The following is a 22219-nucleotide window of genomic DNA, read 5'->3' as shown; positions in this document are numbered from 1 at the left end:
ATTAACGATTCAGATATGTCTGAATCGTATATTGTAAGTTCTCCAAATCATTCTAGAGTTCAGACCAAAAAGGTCTACTATGTCAGCCACCCTCGTTACAATACCAAGAGCATCCCAATGGGTCCATTAAGATCTCTAGAGGCCATTTAAATATGTCCAAATCGGTTGGTCTTAGTTCTCCAAATTATTATGGACTTAAGACTTATAGGACTACCATGTTTGCTACGCTATATCTATCCAGTATTTTGCGCTTTGTAATGGCTAGGATAGGATGTGACAACTCAATTTTGACTGCCTTGTTGTTTTCTTAGTCGGTTGCATCGACGAGGTGCTTCCAAATTATGTTTAACCGATTCAATCCGGATTTTTTTTCGTCGTATTTCAACAAAAATTTTGGACATTCTGCTTCAAAAACGTATGCAAGCAAACCATGAAAAAGTAGAAATATGGGGTAAAATATTTTTTTTGAGATCTTCTAGGGCTTCCAAACCTTCCTTGAGTTCAGATCTTGATGATCTACATAAACAACAAAGCGTTTTACGGGGCCTCAATCCTTATTTGAAGTTGGCATTGCTACTTGAGACATAATTAAACTATTTTTTATCAAATCGCAGTGTTACCAAAACATAAACGGTACTCCAAACTATTCTTGAGTTCAGATCTTGGAGGTCTACAAGATCAACAGAGCAATTCATAGGTTCCCGAGCTTGTGTAATAGTTGGAGGAGCCCCATGGAACATTATTACAGTAGTATATACAAAATACAAGACTCCCAGAATATCTACGGTACTCCAAACAATTCTTGAGTTCAGATCTTGGAGGCCTACAAGACCAACAGAGTGATTGATAGGTTCCTGAGCTTGTGTGTTAGTTGTAAAACCCCATGGGACGTGATTATGTCAATATATAAAAACATCCACATTCCCAGAATATCTACGGTACTCCAAACCTTTCTTGAGTTCAGATCTTGAAGTTCTACAACACCAACAGAGTGATTCATAGGGTCCTGAGCTTGCACGTTAGTTGGAGCAACCCCTTGTGACATCATTACACCAGAATATGCAAATCACAGCATTCCCAGAGTTCCTGGGGTAATCCAAGTCATTCTTGAGTTCAGATACTGGAGGTCTTCCAGACCAACAGAGTGATTCATTGATTTCCGAGCTTGTGTGTTAGCTGGAGAAGCCTCATGGAACATCATTACACCAGTATATACAAAATACAATATTCCCAGAGTATCTACGGTACTCCAAATCATTCTTGAATTCAGATCTTGGGGGTCTACAAGACCAACAGAGTGATTCAAAGGCAACTCAGCTTATGTGTTAGTTGTAAAAACCCCATGAGACATCATTACACCAGTATATGAAAATTGAAACATTCCAAGAATATCCACGGTACTCCAAACGATTTTTGAGTTCAGATATTGGAGGTCTACGAGGCCAACAGAGTGAATCATGAATCCTGAGCGTGTGTGTCAGTTGTAGAAACCCCATGGGACATCAATATACCAGTATATACAAATCATAACATTCCCGGAATATTTAAGGCGCCATACATGAGTTCAGATATTGGAGGTCTAAAAGACCAACATAGTGATTCATGAATTCTGAAGCTTGTTTGTTAGTTGGAGAACCATCATGGAACATCATTACACCATTATATAAAAATCTTGTTAGTTGGAATTGCTCAAATGGACATCATTACGTACACAATACGTAAGTACGAAAAAAACGTGTTATTGTGATCACAAACATCGCATCCACAATTTTTTCGTTCCTTTTATCATCTACTAGTCGACCCGGCAGACGTTGTCCTGCATAGTAGGCGAAAATGCGCGTTGTTAACTGCCTATACGAATTTCTCTTACAAACCTTTTTTTAGTTTTTCACGATTTACTCAACTTAAGTAATAATTTTCGCATGAGGAAATATCATATAAACCCGTCGGAAACTATAACGAACCTAACTGCTGAAGAAATGAAGAAAATCCGTACAGCCGTTTTCGAGTTATGCGGATACGAACACAGACCATTTCATTTTTATTATATACTAGTCGACCCGGCAGACGTTGTCCTGCATAGTAGGCGAGAATGTGCATTCCGAACTGCCCATGTAATGTTCGCATAGGAATCACAATTTTAGTTACTCATGGTTTGCTCAACTTTACGTGTAATGTTCCCATTAGAAAGTATCATATAAACCCGTCGGAAACTATAATGAATGTTTCTGCTGAAGAAATGAAAAAAATCCATCCAGCCGTTTTCGAGTTATGCGGATACGAACACAGACCATTTCATTTTTATATATAAGAAGAAGACTAGTTGACCCGGCAGACGTTGTCCTGCATAGTAGGCGAAAATGCGCGTTGTAAACTGCCTATGCGAAATTTCCATACGAATCTTAATTTTAGTTTTTCACAATTAAATCAACACTATTCGTAATTTTCGCATGAGGAAATATCATATAAACCAGTCGGGAACGATAACGAACTTATCTGCTGGATGAATGAAGAAAATTCAAATGACATTTTGTCAAATGACACGTGACATTTAGGAAAGTTTTCATTCTCCAGTCTCAGATGTCCTGCATAGTAGGCGAAAATGCGCCTATGCGAAATTTCCATACGAATCTTTATTTCAGTTTTTCACAATTTACTCAACCCTACCCGTGATTTTTGCATGAGAAAATATCATATAAACCCGTCGGAAACGATAACGAACATATCTGCTGAAGAAATGAAGAAAATCCTTCAAGCCGTTTTCGAGTTATGCGGATACGAACACAGACCATTTCATTTTTATTATATAGATAGAAGAAGATAGTGTTATAGAGGGGCCCTCCTTAGCCGTGCGGTAAGACGCGCGGCCACAAAGTATGACCATGCTGAGGGTGGCTGGGTTCGATTCCCGGTGCCGGTCTAGACAATTTTCGGATTGGAAATTGTCTCGACTTCCCTGGTCATAAAAGTATCATCGTGCTAGCCTCATGATATACAAATGCAAAAATGGTAACCTGGCTTAGAAACCTCGCAGTTAATAACTGTGGAAGTGCTTAATGAACACTAAGCTGCGAGGCGGCTCTGTCCCAGTGTGGGGATGTAATGCCAATAAGAAGAAGAAGAAGAAGTGTTATAGAATAAAGCTTGGTACACGGCGTCTCTTGATGACCGGCTGGGCTATACATGTGAATTATTGCTACTCCATAATCGATCAGAATTAGAGTAAGTTGCACCCTGAAGGCGTTGGTACTCTCATACTTACTTGTTTCATACTTATTATACATATTATATATTTTATACGATATGTTTACCCAAGTGTTTACCATTTCTATACGTATTGAAACCACCAAGGGGTATCATGTGATGAGAGTCTAACCAATAAATGAGGATTGCGTACCAAGAACTGAATAAAGCTCGCAATACATTCAATCGACAATATAATTGGTTTCAGTATTGCACGGAAGTGGATGTTACTAAGACTAACATTTATATGTAAGAGTTAAGTAATTTACGTATGAATAATATCACAAAATTTTATTTCAAATGCTTTTCTCCATACTTATCCCAAAATGAATTAAATGTAATAGCTAAATCATGTTGCTAAAAAAATCTCTCTCTCAGTTCCTCTGCAACCATTTGATGTGATTCTGAGAGATCGTCAACAGAAGGCGTTTTTTTTTGTGTCTTTATTAAAGAGACTTTCAGCCCGAGGCTGGCTCGTCTCCGATAAGGCGTTTCAGTAAAACTTTCGAATCGACATGTTAAGCTCTGGTGCACTGCTGCAAACATGCAGCACACTAGGAGTAAACTTTTTGAAAGCAGTGTATCAAAAGGAATCAATAGTTAAGTTTCTCAATAATAATCTTCTTCATCGAAAAAATATTTAGTAGACTAACAGGTAACAGGTCATTGTATTTTTTTTCGAGAAATGCTCTCATTATTGATGAAATTTGTGTAAGGTGGTTATTCACAAATTGAGTGACGAATAATAAAAAAAACTAGAGGTTCATTACAAGAAGTGGCGAAGCGGAGAGGGATGTTGAAAATAGTAATTGTACGTACTATATCGATCTTCCCTAGATGTCCTTCACCATACAATTTTTTGGCGGTAAATTCATGCTAGACCATCGTACATCTTCTTGTTGATCGATTTGAATATAAAGAATTGAACTCATGGACAATTTGTATTGTCGTACATGTTCAACGAATTCTACAATGTGTCTATAATGGTGTAACGAAGTCCAGTAGAGCTATTCCAACTCATAAAAATAGATGGGATGACGTAGATCTTCATGTTGATCGATTTGAGTATTGAGATCTGTACTCATGGACAGTTTGTAGTGTCGTCGATGTTCAACGAGTTCTGTAATGTATCTATAATGGTGTATCGAAGTCCCGTGGAGCTATTTCCACTCATAGAAATAGTGGAGACCTCAAAGATCTTCGTGTTGATCGATTTGAATATTGGAATCTGAGCACAAAGACAGTTTGGAGTGTCGTAGATGTCGAGCGAATTCTGTGGCGTGTCTCTAATAGTGTAACCAAATTCCGTGGAGCTTTTACAACTCATAAAAATAGTTGAGACATCGAAGATCTCTATGTGGATCGTTTTAAACATTCTGATCTGTACTCATGGATAGTTTGGAGTATGATAGATGTTCAACGAATTCTGTTATGTATTTATAATGGTTTAATGAAGTCTCATGGAGCTATTCCAACTCATAAAAATAGTGGGGACATCAAAGATCTTCTAGTTGATCGATTTGTAAATAGGGATCTGAGCTTGTTTGGAGTTTGGAGTGTCGTACATGTTCAACGAATTCTGTGGTGTATATCTTACTGTGAACCGAAATTCCGTGGAGCTATTCCATCTCGTAAAAATAGTTTAGACATCGGAGATCTTCATGTTGATTGTTTTGAATATTAGGATCTGCGCTCAAAGACAGTTTGGAGTGTCGTAGATGTCAAACGAATTCTGTGATGTGTCTATAATGGTGTCACGAAATCCCGTGGAGCTATTCCAACTCATAAAACTAGTGGGGACATCGAAGATCTTCATGTTGATCGATTTGAATATTAAGACCTGTACTCAAGGATAGTTTGGTGTGCCATAGATGTCGAACGAACTCTGGTGTGCCTGTAATGGTGTTACGAGGTATCGCGGAGCTATTCCACCTCATAAAATTAGTGGGGACATCGAGGATCTCTATGTTGATCGATTTGAATATTAGGGTCTGATCTCAGGGAGAGTTTGGAGTGTCGTAGATATCGAAAGAATTCTATGGTGTGTCTGTAATGATGTTACGAGGTATCCTGGAGCTATTCCAACTCATAAAACTAGTGGAGACATCGACGAGCTGCATGTTGATCAGAGCGTTAATGAATAAAGCTTCCAATGAATGATTAAACTTGTTATGATTAAATCATTCAACTCTATGATTAAAGATTATGATTAATGATTTATTAATTTTTGACAATGATTAATGATTATGATTAACGATTAAATTAATTTTTGACAATGATTAACGATTATGATCAATGAATAAAACGTTTGGAGTATGATTAACGATTACCGATCGTGATTAAATGTCGACACAATATGTTTATGATTAATGATTAACGATCAATATGATTAATGATTAATGATTATGAATAATCAAATTAAATGATTTGCATAATAATCAACAATCAAGTAACCTTTCTACCAAATTATGTTTTTAGAAGTACAAAAATTGTGTGATTATGATTAAAGAATAATGAATAAAAGCGATGTATTCAATGATTAAAATTGATGATTAATGAATAAACTCAAAACAGTCATGAATATGATTAGTGATTAATGATTAAATGTAAAAATCTATGATTAACGAGTAGTGATTAATGATTGAATCGTATTTTTTTGTATGATTATGAATTATGAATAATGATTAAATAACCCATTATTCATTAATCATGATTAAATCTATGATTAATCACTAATGCTCTGATGTTGATCGATTTGAACATTAGGATCTGTACTCATGGAGAGTTTGGAGTGTCGTAGATGTCGAACGAATTATGTGGTGTGTCTGTAATGATGTAACGAGGTATCCTGGAGCTATTCCAACTCATAAAACTAGTGGGGACATCGAAGATCTGCATGTTGATCGATTTGAATATTAGGATCTGTACTCAAGGATAGTTTGGAGTGTCGTAGGTGTCGAACGAATTCTGTGGAGTGTCTGTTATGGTGTTACGAGGTATCCTGGAGCTATTCCAACTCATAAAACTAGTGGGGACATCGAAGATTTTCATGTTGAACGATTTGAATACTAAGACCTGTACTCACGGAAAGTTTGAAGTGCCGTAGATGTCGAACGAACTCTGATGTGCCTGTAATGGTGTTACGAGGTATCGCGGAGCTATTCCACCTCATAAAAATAGTGGGACAACGAAGATCTTCATATCGATCGATCTTAATATTAGGATCTGTACTCAAGGAGAGTTTGGAGTGTCGTAGATATCGAACGAATTCTGTGGTGTTTCTGTAATTATGTTACGAGGTATCCTGGAGCTATTCCAACTCATAAAACTAGTGGGGACATCGAAGATCTGCATGTTGATCGATTTGAATATTAGGATCTGTACTCAAGGATAGTTTGGAGTGTCGTAGGTGTCGAACTAATTCTGTGGAGTGTCTGTTATGGTGTTACGAGGTATCCTGGAGCTATTCCAACTCATAAAACTAGTGGGGACATCGAAGATCTGCATGTTGATCGATTTGAACATTAGGATCTGTACTCAAGGAGAGTTTGGAGTGTCGTAGATGTCGAACGAATTCTGTGGTGTGTCTGTAATTATGTTACGAGGTATCCTGGAGCTATTCCAACTCATAAAACTAGTGGGGACATCGAAGATCTGCATGTTGATCGATTTGAATATTAGGATCTGTACTCAAGGATAGTTTGGAGTGTCGTAGGTGTCGAACGAATTCTGTTGTGTGTCTGTAATTATGTTACGAGGTATCCTGGAGCTATTCCAACTCATAAAACTAGTGGGGACATCGAAGATCTGCATGTTGATCGATTTGAATATTAGGATCTGTACTCAAGGAGAGTTTGGAGTGTCGTAGATATCGAACGAATTCTGTGGTGTGTCTGTAATTATGTTACGAGGTATCCTGGAGCTATTCCAACTCATAAAACTAGTGGGGACATCGAAGATCTGCATGTTGATCGATTTGAATATTAGGATCTGTACTCAAGGATAGTTTGGAGTGTCGTAGGTGTCGAACTAATTCTGTGGAGTGTCTGTTATGGTGTTACGAGGTATCCTGGAGCTATTCCAACTCATAAAACTAGTGGGGACATCGAAGATCTGCATGTTGATCGATTTGAACATTAGGATCTGTACTCAAGGAGAGTTTGGAGTGTCGTAGATGTCGAACGAATTATGTGGTGTGTCTTCAATTATATTACGAGGTATCCTGGAGCTATTCCAACTCATAAAACTAGTGGGGACATCGAAGATCTGCATATTGATCGATTTGAATATTGGGATCTGTACTCAAGGATAGTTTGGAGTGTCGTAGGTGTCGAACTAATTCTGTGGAGTGTCTGTTATGGTGTTACGAGGTATCCTGGAGCTATTCCAACTCATAAAACTAGTGGGGACATCAAAGATCTGCATGTTGATCGATTTGAATATTAGGATCTGTACTCAAGGATAGTTTGGAGTGCCGTAAATGCCAAACGAATTATGTGGTGTGTCTGTAATGGTGTAATGAAGAACCGTGGAGCTGTCCCAACTCATAAAAATAGTGGGGACATCGTAGATCTTTTTGTTGACCGATTTGAATATTAAGATCTGAGTTCAAGAACTGTTTGGAGTATCTTAGGTATTGAAAAGATCTGTTATACTGCAGGACAGGTGCGGGATATTATCATAAAGCATTTCAATTTCAATTATTTAATCAGAATGTGGTAAAAAATGGTGTTGATTCCTTAGAACATCAAAATTAGAACTCAAGGATAGTTTGGATGCTCTAGATCATCCTAGTGACCATAACCTGACCTGGGCAATATTTTTCCTGGATGGAACAGTTAATTTTGAACATTTTTGCTGAAGAAAGCAAGGCTCTATCTCTTAAAACTGATTTTCGACAACTGATTTTCGTCTTGGGTCATATATGACCCATCCGGATTGAATCGGTTAAGCAGAATCCGTCAAATAATTTGATATTTAATTTATCATATTCTTTTATCATTCGCCGTAAAAAATGTTACGAACTAACAGAAATAAGTTTTTACGTGGAATAAGATGAGTTTCAGAGTTAAAATGGTTAATTGACCACATAATGCTTCAAATCGAGTGGTTTTAATTAGCATAACCTTTGAGAATCATGTATATATCATTTACAGTCTAGCATCATTTAATTTTATACAAAAAATCAATAAAAAAAACTTTTGCATATTTTTATGAATATCAATTTCATGCACCAGCAACACGGCCAAGTTAACAATAAGCCGATGGAAGTAATCGATTGTCATTTTTACCCAATCAGCAATTGGTTCGATAATGACAGAAAATCGGTACGATTTTTAATGACTTATTGGCACATCCTATCCTAGGGTAACGGTGGCCAAGTGAATGCCTTTTTTGACGTTCAATATTTACATATTTTAATCAAAGTAGGTCCAGAACTCTTGACAAATATTGGCACTCATGAGCTGTGCCACATAAAGCAACAATTTTGTTTATCGAAAGTCAAAAAATGTTTTCTGTAGATTTCTTTATTTTTTATTCGCAACGATTATGTTCTGCTAAGAAATATTTATCTTTGTATATCAGCTGAAGAATTTGAGAACCAGAAGTACAAAACATTGAAAATCCTGATACACAACATCTAATTATCATGAAACTGGGCTGAACTGGGCTTTGACTAATTCTGCCGCTAACCGCAAGTCGAGCTTATCTGGTAAAACGTGCAAATAAGAAAACTGCTTGCAAAGTTTTTGTAATTTTTCTCCTCAAAAATTGTGTATAAGTAATTTTGATCAGCTCTAAACGTCACACACCAAAGATTGTTTGAATATTTAATGGAGCATAGTGGCTACAAAGTGGAAAACTCACTTGCCGTGTTGGAAATCGCAATGTGACTGCTTGCGATTACTTTTTATCTCAATGAGAAAAGTAACCGCAAGTCAGTCACATTCCGTCGAGCAAAACTCCAATTTGTAAAAAAAATATAATGCTCTAATAACAAACATGGTGAAGCATGCAATCTAAACATCGCAGATTTTTATGACATCGTGATGGTAGTCCGTTATAGGCATAATATAAAATCGGTGATGTAGTACCGATATCAAAACTCAACAAGTATTTCTTTCCGCAACATTATGAAAGTATTTTTTTGAAGGAAAACTTATATGCTACACACCTTTGAACAAAAACTTTCCCACAAAGTTTTACTACTATCAAATTTATGCAAATTAATTATTTCAAAATTAAATTAAGGATAAACTGATAATCGTGAAGGTATCCGGAATTTTAAAGAAAGTATTCTTTTCCAAAAAGTATACTGATAGTCCAGAAGGATTTTTATTCCTAGAAAATTTCTAAGTATTTTTATTCCAAGAATGTCTAGAGGCTCAGAAACCAAGAATGTTTAGGCTTTTCAAGAAATTAAATGTTTTGATGGTTTTATGGTTTTCCTTAAGGTTATTAAACATTTCCAGGAAGTACGCAATGGTTTCTTTTAAAAATATTTTTGAATTCCCAAAAGAATGTTTGAAATTCTATATGACTTTCTGTACAAAACAAAGATTGTTGAAATCTGCTAATATGATTAATAACAAGTTTATAAGAAGTCTTAGCTATAAATTCTACCAAGTTTAAATAAATTGTTGGAAGTCCATTATAAAACTATATTCATCCTTAATTCCACATATCTTGCCCGAAATAAAACCCGGAACTTTAGAGCATTCTTGAACGATCATAAGATTTCTAAGTAATTTGTAATTCAATCCATATAAATTTCTGAAAGTAATGATCATTTCTTGAAATTAGTGGCTTTGAATTTCTTTGGTTCATGATAGTAGCTTGCAAGATGTAATTCATGCTTCTTAAGAATCCCGCTACGTCATGTCTGCTACTTGTCATTTTGTCCCAAGGCCCACCCATGTTTTGGCACGTGGACGTGTCTGTAAGCATGACTATCATTGGTTTTTGCTCTCATTGGGAGCCTGCTGAATACCAAATAGTACCAATTTTATTGTAAATGATTCATTAGCTGATGAATGATGATAAAATCATTAAATTGATGATAAAACCATTCTCAGATTTCAAAAATGCGCTCATAGAGCAACCCGCTTGTACTTTTGAAGGACAGCATCGCGACTCATATGAATAACATTCGAAAATAGGTTGATTGTTCTCATCATTTAATTTTATTGGGTAAATGGTAACAAACAACGCGTAAATATAAAGCCCTGAAGTAAATTAGTTTAAAATCCAACTCATTATCTGGGTGAGAAATTAGAATGATTTCACAATAGTTTTGCTTATTAAGTAAAATGGGAAGTAAATATCACCTTAAAAAATCTTTATTATCATAATTCAAAACATATTTGAAATAATATGTTTGTAAGTTTCAAGTTTCGACACGTTATATTGTGAAAAAAGTGAAACGATGGATAGCGTACTTAGTGCAATGTATATTCCTCTATCCATCAATCTTCATTCATCTTCAAATTCAACCTAACTTGCAACCACAACATAAACTTAAATGTGTACACAATTTTCTTCAGCATTTTTCTTCGAAATGATTTGTTTTTGTATTTGAGAGGTGTTCTGAGCACACATATTGAACAAATATGAACATTTCGTATGACATTTTACTAAGGAGTATACTTTTACTAGATGTAACTAACTTGCTGTTACTCTTCCATATGGGACAATTTGACTTGGTATTTTTTCCACTTTTCTAGAACAAACTTCTCGCGTTGAATAGCATAACACATAGTACATGTGGAAATAAAGTGATACATGATAATTACTCAAAATTGCCAAAAATTCAGATGTGCTCGACTTGCGGTTAGCGGCAGTAATTACCATTTATACACGCGTAATTCAAATTTGTTACAATAATAAACATATGAAAACTATAATATAACAGATATCTTGGAGAAAGGGCAAGAATATTCAGAAAGCAAAACAATATGCGAATGGGATTATGGATTACGCAAAGCTGAAGTTCGACCAACCAGTATCTAAACAGACAAAATTCATGATTTCTCAGGTTTTTATAGGGAGAATGTATAAAAAGAGGAAGATTTAATAAACTCTTCGCTACTAATATCAGAGATACGGATAATAAGCAAAATTCTGAATAACTCCTTTCTGGAAACACGCATTCCAAAGATTCGCACAAAGTAAATTAGATGTGTATAGCAGGATTGACTTTCTAATGTTCTCGTTCTAGTGATATTCATATTCTTCAGCTAAAAATTGTTTATTTGAAATCAGATGGAAAATGAAGCGAATGTTGGGAACAATTTAATCAACAAAAGATACTCTTTTACTTTTCAGAAACAAAATTGTTGATTAAAGAAAGAGCAGATGAGTGCCAATATTTTTCATAGAATCGATGCCTACTTTGATAAAAATATGTAAATATTTTCAACCTATTAAATGTCAAATGGCACTCAATCGGCAGCCATTATCAAACGTAAAATACTGGATATCGGATGACCTAAATTGTCTAAATCTAAATACCTATATTGACAGAATGGGTTTCTATTGGTTTTGTTCCAAGTATAGTTGGCGAGGTAGACTATGGTTCTTAACTCCAGAATTATCTGGTGAACTTAAAATATCCGATTTGAACATATCTAAATCATAAATCTTATGAGTAGCCTTCTAAAACCTATTAAGACACAATGGCTGAGGATGATTTCTGGGTGTCTTACCCTAGTAAAGCTATAAGTCTGAACTCAAGCATGGTTTGGATAACTTAGAACATCCGATAACTAAACCGAAAATTATATGCGTGAATTCTAAGTACATATATAGGTATACACAATGGATTGTTATTAGTTCTGTAACGATCATATAGTTGACTTGATGGACGCATTAGCATTGGCGTAACTACAGGGGGGGGGCACTGGGGGCTTCATCCCCACCTAGGATCTAGCTAGCACGCCACCCCCCCCCCCCCTAGAAAATTTGTTACTTTGCATAAGTATTACATACATCTAGTCCTCTGATTACATATGGGGGTATATGCAGAGAATGAATTGTCTTCATTATCCAATCCCTCTCTTCGAAACACTACAACAAGTTGAATCTATTCGCTCAAGTTTTTGAACTTCGAGCGTTTATTATATTATGCGATAGGAATAGAAAGGATATTCCATCATTGCCAGATATTATTTTTAATATTTTGAAATTTCCAACATTTTGATTGAACAAATAAAATTTGAGTAAAATACTGAACTTGGTTTGAACAGATAGAAAAATCCACTGAAATTTACGCTAAAAATAATGCACATAAATGGAACGCTATTATTAGCGTAATTTCAAACGGGATATAGCCTAAATGTATACAACATTTGGCGTGAATCGTCAATATTGCATACAAGTTGTGAGCAATCTTGTTAGGAAGAGGACTATTTCAGCGTAGAATAGCGTAAATTTCCGCATGTCAAGCTACGCGATTTTTATTTTTCATAATTTTCTTCTGTGATTGAATAAATATAAAATATTGGACAAGTTGTCTTTGTTTCAAATGGCATAGAATGCTTACTATTGCTCAGGTTACAGTAGATTTTCTAGCATTTCCTGATTTTGCAACGGACTTTATCAGCACCAATTTTTTTTTTAATTTTCAAGTTTTTTCAGGGTTTTATGAGTAATTGTTATCTAAATCGAATGTATGATCTTTAACTTTCTAACTAAATCTAATCCTAAAAGATGCAGCGCATTTCAATTATCACGGTAGGCTCCTCGAGATTGAAGAAAGGTTCGATAAAACCTAAAACTCTTAGATTTTAAGGAGAGGTAACTAAAAGTTAAATAAGAATGAACTTGTTATTCTTTCGAATGGATTTCAGAAACTTTGCAGACTTATTTTGCTTCTCTAATTCTGCTATTGCCGCTGCTCCAGTGAGAATGTGTCAGTAGGCGTAAAAAATTAAGTTAGGCGACAACTCGTGTAGCTCTCAGACAGTTTAAGGTCACTCCTGACAGAATCCAAGTTTCAAAGTGCTCGCGTTTTCGGGGGCACACCACTCGATACGGAAGCAACGCACAACTGTCATTTTTATTTTTTCACGCATGCTGCGACCAGGGATTGAACTTATCATTTCATTATCATTTAGTATTCAGCCAATAACTCATTCCAGAGGCGAAATTCTGAAAAGTCTTGTATGGCGGCAGTGGCGTAGCCACAGGGGTGGTTTTGGGTATAAACACCCCCCCCCCCTAAAGACAAAATTTTTGGAAGAAAATTTTTTTTTCGAAAAAAAAATGTACAGAATACATAAATGTTACGAAGTGGTGGGAAATTACAAATGTTTGGTGTTGCGTAGGACTCATTGGGGTCGTCCATTAATAAGCCACGTGAAACTTGAGTTCTTTTTTTTTTATTCGAAAGGATTGTGAGGCTTTATAAATCCTCCCTTTTTGTGCTCAATATCACCATGCATTCATATGAGTAAACGTGACGAACAGTTTGCTCTCGAACACGGTTTCCTTCTACCATGTCACGGAACGTCAAACTTGTTTGTGGATGCCAAGTATGATTATATATTTTTTTCAATCGTTCGTTTATTTGAAAAGCTCAAATGATGTGAAGCGTTACGGAGCCGCAATCATGTTTTTCAATACAAATTTTATCTTGATTCTTAAACATATTTTTAGCTTCGAGGAGCCTATAGAACTCGTTTTGTTTATCTGCATTTTAGTGATGATTTTCAATATTTTACGTTATTTTCCTTTAGTTCGCATTCACCAGCAAGGCATTCGTCACAGCCGAGTTCTCGGTCCGTAAATTTTTGCTGATCTCAGTTGAAAAATTGTTTGTTTATTATAGCACTCAAAGAAGCTGCTGTGAACATATGTCGATATTTCAGCCTAAGAACTTTAAAAGAGTTGTGCACAGTCAATGTCGGGGAAATAATTTAAATGTGTTGGTCACCGGCAGTCGAGAATATGGGGTAAGACGGTATAATATGCCCCCCTAAGGTAATACCTTCATAACTTTTTACTTTTCAACGCAATTTATCCAAACTTTGTGTTATTTGGTAGTTTAGGAAGTCGCAAATGCATTGCCCGTGAGTAGTCGTATAAAAATATTACGGATAACACGTAATAAAGCTTTTTTGAAAAGTCGTGAAAAAATGGATTTCAAAAAGTGCCTGGGCAATACGCCCCACCTTAGCCAAAGACGTTTCATAGCCCTTCATTAGTATTTTACCAATCCCATAATAAAAAGGTTAGAAATCCTTATGTGCATGACATTAAAAAACCAACATAAGTCCATTTAATCAGGTTTGAAATACATTTCAATAGTTTCCATATAATTTGGAAGCAACTGCTGCAAGCTCGCCGCGCTTGTGTCCAGTTGGTAAGCGCATATCGTCCTGCATACACTGGTTCGTATTGACCAGTGAAACATATTTTCGAAAAACGTTACAGTTTTGAAGATGGAAGCAATTTTATATCACATTAACCACTGATAAAATTTATTTTGTTACCCAGCTGAGTGCTCCAGTGAAAGTTTGACGGACAGTATGCTTGCGTCGCTCCAGAATGTTGACCAAACAATTATTGAAAGTTACATCAAAACTGTAACTTTTTGTATTTTGCTATTATTTTCATTATGTAATACAAAAGTGCTTCCACATTCACATAGTATGATGGGTTTACAAATATTAAAAGGTATCAACTGATATAGTTTTCTGGAAATCAAAGTGTGGCGTTTTGGCCAGGTGGGCGCATTATACCGTCTTACCCTAATGAATAGCATCAGGCAAAAATCTTCACCAAACCACTCCAAGAATAAGGGCCTATCAAAAAAAGTTAACAGGGGGTTGCTGAGGGATAAATTGAAAATTTATTGATTTCCTTGTTATGTTAATCGAGATGAAGCAGCCTTGAGCTTAAAATCTCGTTAATAAAGACATTATACCAGGCATCCGCATGAACTTCACTTTGACTTGAATGAATATACAATAATAAGACACTGTACATACACACTATTTTCAAAATTGAGTAATTATTTTCTAAGTAGTGTTGATGAGAGCGTAAAGATTTAAAATGCATAAATAGTGCACTCAGGTCAAGACGCATACGCTCTTGTGATCAACATTGGTTGAGACATGAGACGCAAACCAATCTTTTCGGAAAAAAATAAAAAGTTGAAAACAGATCACGTTCCAGAAGAAACGTAGAGTAGAAAACGACAGAAAGATTCCTCTTCAACATTGTTGAGTTTCTTGGGCCATCATCACCTTTCAAAATGGTTAACGTAGAAAAAAGGCAATATAGAACTTTTCAGTGTAAAACAAACTTACTTCTAGAAGGATCGATCGTCTGACCACGTACTTAAAAACCGATCCGGATCATACTTGGGTGTGACTAATATAAAAATAGGAAAACCCATTACGTTTTAAAAACTAGATATGGGATATGGATGGAAGTGGTCCAGTTTTAAATTTTAACCGGTTAGTCCCTCAAACCTTAATAACCGAAACTCCAGATCGTGACCACCAACTCGAACTACATTCAACGATAGATGATGTGACAATATCCTGTGTCGAATACAACATGTGGCATCGAAATCAGCTGAAATCACGTATTCTATCAACGAAAAACACGGATGCGTAACGCGAAACCATTTGCAGAACACTGTTTGTCGATCAGCGTAACGCGGCGGTGTTTTGTAATTCAGTAATCTTCTTCTATATATAAATGAGTTGAGATTTCCTTCTGACGATTTATGAACTTTGATTTGCAATATTTTTTCACTAATCGATTCGTTTTGAGATTCGCATGGTTTGTATACAAAACGTTGGTGAATTTAACTGGAAATGTAAAAAAATCATTCACAATTATTTCTATCAACGAAAAACACGGATGCGTAACGCGAAACCATTTGCAGAACACTGTTTGTCGATCAGCGTAACGCGGCGGTGTTAATATCAATTCAGTAATTTTCCTTATAATTCATGTTTTTTCCCGCGATTTTTATTCACAGGCTCATTTTTGTTGATGTATACAATAAATGCTTAGAATAAATCGTGATTCCAAACCGTATAACAGAACTAGAAAACGCACTTGCATTTTAAAAAAGAAATGGCAATTCAGCGATGGTGTCGCGTTACGAAATGCTGCACGTTATATTTATCATATTCAAAGCGAAAAATCAGAAAATGCATAATCTATCAGAAAGGAAATTTAGTGAGGATAATTTTACAGGTGTAATCAGGTGGTTAATCATATGTCCCCGAAGCTAATTTTCGAATGCAGACCTAATTTCTCGCTGAAAGTCGGCGTCGGTGTCGCGTTACGTTGGAATGTGTCAATTACTAAATATAAATTATATTCAAATTCAATTCCGTGATTATTAACGACGATCTTCAGCTAATGATCGTTCTTAAACACACGAGGAGAAGCCAATATCGAAGAACTCGCGATCAGGTTACTTGTTGTTATTGAGAGGCATAATGGAATTACTTAAAATAAACACACGAGTTAGATTTAAATTCTTTATTTTTTAGTTTGTATAAAAACCATGTTCTAAATAATAATAATAGTAATAATTTATGGAGATGGATGGATATCAATTAACTTTATATTTAGATAGTTTTGAAATATCCATGCTTCATTTTCACGCCAATGACAGAGAAGCTGGGTTTATTTTCTTATTCTACATGATAACGAATTAAGCATAACACAGAGGGTTTACATATATATGTATAAAGTGCACAAAAACTTGAATCATTTTGCTTATAATTACCATCTTTTAGCGGTTGATATCAGAGAGATTTCATAAAATGCAAAATTGGTACTCAAGGCAGAAACTTTCATGTTAAACACAATCAAGGATTTATTTATTCAGCAAATGTTCGCGGCATGAAGAATCAAAATAATATCGAGTTCCGAAAATTCGAGTGTAGTGCACTAATTGAAGCTGTTTTTTCCAAGATCAAATAATTTTTTTTGTTTCCTCTATTCCCATAAACAACTCTGGATTTCTTTTTTTTCATATGGACATAAGAGATTTTATCACCTTGATAATTAAAACAAAGACTCTGTTCTTTACTCAATCCAATTTGTGTAGCTGGTGTGTAATAGAATTCTTTCTTTCTGTAAATCATTTAACAAAACTATATAGAACAAAACGAAAATTTTAGTTCAGAAATCACTGTAGTCCTTTTTAGAACCAGTCCGTAGAAATACTAGTTTTGTGAAACAGAGTAGCTTTATTTGAGAAACTATTCGCCTGATGTGTCAAATGATACGAATGTCACATAAACTAGTGAAAATAATATGTTTAGCTTAAAGCTAATGAATCTCGAAAGTAGGCCTGGATTCATCATATATTCCAAGTGATCTTCCCGGAGAGAAATCTAAGGGGCCATCCACAAAGTACGTCACGCTCCTAGGGGGGAGGGGGGGTTCCGAACAGCGTGACGACTCATACAAAAATTTTAGAGGTTCAATACAAAAAGTGTGAAAAGGGGGGAGGGGGGGGTCGAAAATCGCCAATTTTTGCGTGACGTACTTTATGGATGTTCCCTAATTTAGTCAAACATTCATAAAACATTGTTCTATGACTATTTATTAAATTTTTCAAATCAAGAAATCATTGAGATAATTGTCTACCTTTTCAATGATTTTCTTTTACACCTTACGATATTTCGACAAATGGAATATGGACTTACAAAGAATGGACTGCAATAATTTCAAAATGAAGTTTGGCTTTTTATTTGGAATTAATCAATACGAAAAATTGTCAATTACGTAGAGTCATAATTCTGAAGAAGCGATTAGATGTAAAAAATCAATTTATCTTTAATATAAGACTATTTTTCCATGTTTTCGGTAATATAAAAAGCAAAATTGATAATTTATGAAGCTCATATAATATGCTGTATACTAGTAGAAGGGAATAAATGTAGCTTGAATTTTAGATATGGAATTTATATAGAAACACCAATAGATGTACTCTCCGCTAGTTTTTCTGTACATTTCCTAACTAGTCTGATCCTTCAGATTGCCTACAAATCATCACATCAATCTCAGCCTGTTTAAATGTCTTCTGGATTCGTTTGCTTTCCTGAGTTCCCAGCTTTTTTTTCTATGTGTTTACCAAACAGCATTTCGTCAAATGAAGTGGAAGGTTCCAGTTTCCTTTAGAATGTATTTGCATGAAGGAAACTTGGTGCGTTTGCAAATTAATTGGGTATCATGTGCTTGATCTGATTCTGTTGCTTTTGACACTTTGACTAATTCTAATGACGATGACATTGGATCATGATACAATAAACTCTTCCTCTGAATGCCTAAATTCATTCCAAGCCCAATAGATTGCTTTGGTGAGCTCAATACCAATATCCAAAAAAACGGTTCTCTCTCTAATTCAAAATTTTCTCCGTAATCAAGAGGGAGTTGATTGTATCGAAAAATGAAATTTCCTCATTATAGTCATCATCCAGTGATGTCGACACAATCGTCCTACAACAGATTATTCAATTGAAATACGTGTGAATAGTAGTCCTCGTTTATGGAGCCAAGCACTACAAGAAAAATCCAGAGTTAATTATTCTGTGCATTATACATTCAACGGAAATTGATACATACCCAAGTCCGGCACCCAAGAGTAACGATAATACATTGGTCAGTACGAGCGAATACAGAACTTCCCTGGAGAAGAGCGAATTTTTGCCTACCCGAGTCAAACGCATGGAATATCCTTGTTGCATGCGACGAACGCCGTGTTTGGGATGCTCAAATTTCCAGTCCCTAAAATGGAAAGGAATGATTGTACAGTCGAATTTGTATCGAAAGAAGTCTTATACTCACTTTGGGGGCAGCTGGTCCGGCCGACTGCTCCACTCCCATACCCATTCGTTATCATTTTGAGCCAAAGCGGGAGCTCCTTCCTGCAAACAGAAAAGCATAGATTAGAAATTTAATTTCACAACTACGAAATACTTCCGAGAACAAATCAGTTGGCGAAAGCGTGAACACTGGAGACGCTTTTTACATGGTTTATTTGTGGTTGATATTGGTTTCTATATGTTAAATTTGATTGTCCAATTAAAATACTGCTGGAAAACAATGTGCAAAAGCTGCGTTTTACGAGCGCTGAATAAAATAGTACTATTATTATCAACATTTAGTTTCAGACAGTTTCGCTAAAAAAAGAACAATGTATAGAATAAATTTCTGAAACTTATTCAAAAAGATTAATTTCCGGAAAAAAAACCCACTTTAAAATATTCCTTGGATCTTATAAAAGAAAGATGCATAAATATAAATAAAATGATAAATCAACTGAACAGGCATGAGTAATACTCTTAAGAGCACTTATCATTGTTTACCACTCTGTCTGGAAGCGCAAGCTACTCGTTACAATTAATCGCATTTTCAATAATAGCGGAGTACGTTACTGAACGTTGACCTTCTGTTTTCCATATATGCAAGTGGGTATCATTTTTCCGCGTGTGGCAATTGTCCAGAACTAGGACAGAAAGTTCCAGCGAACAACAAAACAACTGATTGTGTTATCGTATCGTTATATATAGGTACAAGCTCTCCACCACAAATCAGCGTCATGACTATGTCTTTCTTATCCCGGTTATTTGATATTACTTGGGCGGTTTGATTCAATTGTGGTTCGTGCGCCTCGATCTGCTTTGCGTAGGCTTCCAGTCTCAGAAGAAAGTACGAAAATATTGCATGGCCTATCAGGTCTCCAGTTGGAATGACATCAACCTGCAGTGCAACGGAGTAAGATAGAGAGAAAGTCGTTATCAATTTCAATTCACGCCATTAGCCTCGTTTCGGATCAATACCACAGCACAATGAGCGATAGGAAGGATTAAAGTAATTCAAGATTTATTTTTAAATGGCTTCAACAGTTTGATTAATGATAATCGGTTTCTTCAATAAAAACTGTTATGAATTAGCACAAATAATATGAATTGCCGAATCTGTGTTGAAACTCTTGACATTTTTACAGCTGACTGCCCGACAAAATTTATCAACGAGATTTCGATAAGTGAATGCCGAAGATCAGATAAACACATTTTACTTTTTTATAGATGTGGCGCAAATATTATTTGATAAACGGAAACATCATATTCGCATAGACTGAATACTTAACACGTAGCATTAGCCTACGAATAGGACATTACACAACACTCAACAACGCTTTGCGAACGGTTTTCTTCCTACTAAGGCGAGAATTGTACCCACACTCAACAGCACTCAAATGCGCCCAAACGACTGACGCCGCTAAACCACGGTCGTTAAGCCCACTAAAGTTTTATTTTTGCATTATTCTCGAGTTCAATCTAGTCAAGTACAAGACTCTGAAAACAGCCAGAAAGTTGAAGTAGAAATACAACTCTGGAATGTTACAATCAAGTGGTGGGATTAAATGGGATAGTAGTAACTCATCTGATGACAAATGAAGACTTCACACTAAATGCACTAAATAATTTTCTAAGCCCGATTTCAATTTTGAAGGAGAGTTGAAACATGTTTTATTTTTTTCCCTTAGCACTTCCCATGTAAACTCGCCTTAGACAGTTGAAGACATTCCACTAAAAGAGCTTAAATATTTTGTTCCATAAAAAAATCTTTCGGTTGCATTTATTCAGAGATTAAGAGTTAATCTACTGATCTGAATTTTGCTAACTGGTTACGCCATCATATAAGTTGCTTCAAAACATTCGAAAACAAATGGGTGATTCAATTCACATCTGTTTTCGCCAGTACTATACTTGTAAACTGCCGAGAATGTAATTAACCAAATCCCTTCCTTTATTCGATTCATCCCCGCAATCCCGTTCTTAATTCGATCCATTTCATTTGACTGGTGGGGCCAGCAAAAAGAGCAGATTCTGAATCAGGGGTGGCATTGCGCATCTCGACTCGAACGAGTATACTGTCGCACGCAAATACTGTCAATTGAGAGATGCATAATGAGACTGCTGCTAGTCGCATCATTCGAACGGCAAGGGCTAAAAAAAAGTTCCAGAATAATTATGTCTTAATTATGTGTATCATAAAATGAAATAATAAAAGTACATAGATCCCATCATTTCCTCTATTCACATATGTTTGCACTCATTTGTATGTATTATCGTTTTATTTAATTTTTTTCCTGAAACGATGTTCCGTAAATTGCTCCGGAGTGCCATATCCGATATGGCGTGGCTTGCTTTTGCAGCACTTTGTTAACAACTCAGATTTTTGGAAAAAAAATTCAAAAAGTTTCAGCCACGTTGTCAATTGCATCACGTTCAGACGACACTATTAAAATCAAATCATGATTTGAACCCCAATTTCCAATGTGCCCAGAATTACATTAGATGACACAGAACCAATATTATTACACAATTTCTTTAACCAAGTAGTATTATTTTTTTATCACAACAATTCCCGATTATCTCCGTTATTCAATTCCACGCAATCAACGCATTTCCAAAATACCAACAACATGACTCATCGATATTTCCTGCCGCCATAACATTCTCTATCGAATTCATTCGTTCTGACGCCGCGAAAGCTTTAATCAGCTTTGTTTGGAATGGTAATATATTCCGCTCGTAGGAAGCACAACTCAAGGTCACCGTTGTTGCCACACGTGCAGAATACTAAAGAAAACAGCAGCCGGCTTACCCGATTCAAATAGTTTATGTATACACCCCTGAGCTCCTCCTCGGTTGTGGCGAGTTCGGTATTGGGGCTATTCGGCGGAGATTTGGGACTTCCACGGGGCGAATCTCGCCGCGAGCTCGTGAGCGATGTCACCCGGCTCGATTCCTTGGATTCCCGCTGGGCCTCTCGTAGCAGTCTTTGATACTCTTCGACCGAGGTAAAGGGCAACGGAGTTGTGCGGTCGGGACTTTTGGGACCTGTGTTTGTGCTCGATGAAAGTTCGATCCATGATTCTGAAACAGAAAAGATACGAAGAAGTTATTAATAGACAGGCTATTATTCT

General features: G+C 36.0%; 1 protein-coding gene across 2 annotated transcripts in view; it reads right to left on the bottom strand.

Moving 5' to 3' along the window:
• Positions 1–16734: 16734 nt before the first annotated feature.
• The window catches only part of LOC134205206 (BCL2/adenovirus E1B 19 kDa protein-interacting protein 3), a 28884-nt gene continuing 23399 nt past the window's right edge, over positions 16735–22219 (bottom strand). The window contains exons 2-6 of one of the 2 annotated variants that reach the window (XM_062680248.1): positions 21898–22169; positions 19861–19983; positions 19069–19148; positions 18847–19008; positions 16735–18782 (exon numbers count right to left, since the gene is read on the bottom strand). In XM_062680248.1, coding sequence (XP_062536232.1) covers positions 18731–18782; positions 18847–19008; positions 19069–19148; positions 19861–19983; positions 21898–22169 — 689 coding nt within the window. In that variant the 3' untranslated portion in view covers positions 16735–18730. The remainder of the gene's footprint in view (positions 18783–18846; positions 19009–19068; positions 19149–19860; positions 19984–21897; positions 22170–22219) is intronic. The other variant, XM_062680247.1, reaches the window with a different exon arrangement.

This window comes from Armigeres subalbatus, chromosome 1, assembly GCF_024139115.2.
Source record: "Armigeres subalbatus isolate Guangzhou_Male chromosome 1, GZ_Asu_2, whole genome shotgun sequence".
NCBI classification, from domain to species: domain Eukaryota; kingdom Metazoa; phylum Arthropoda; class Insecta; order Diptera; family Culicidae; genus Armigeres; species Armigeres subalbatus.
The sequence above is the reverse complement of the archived record's forward strand: the minus strand, read 5'-3'. Positions and strand labels throughout refer to the sequence as shown.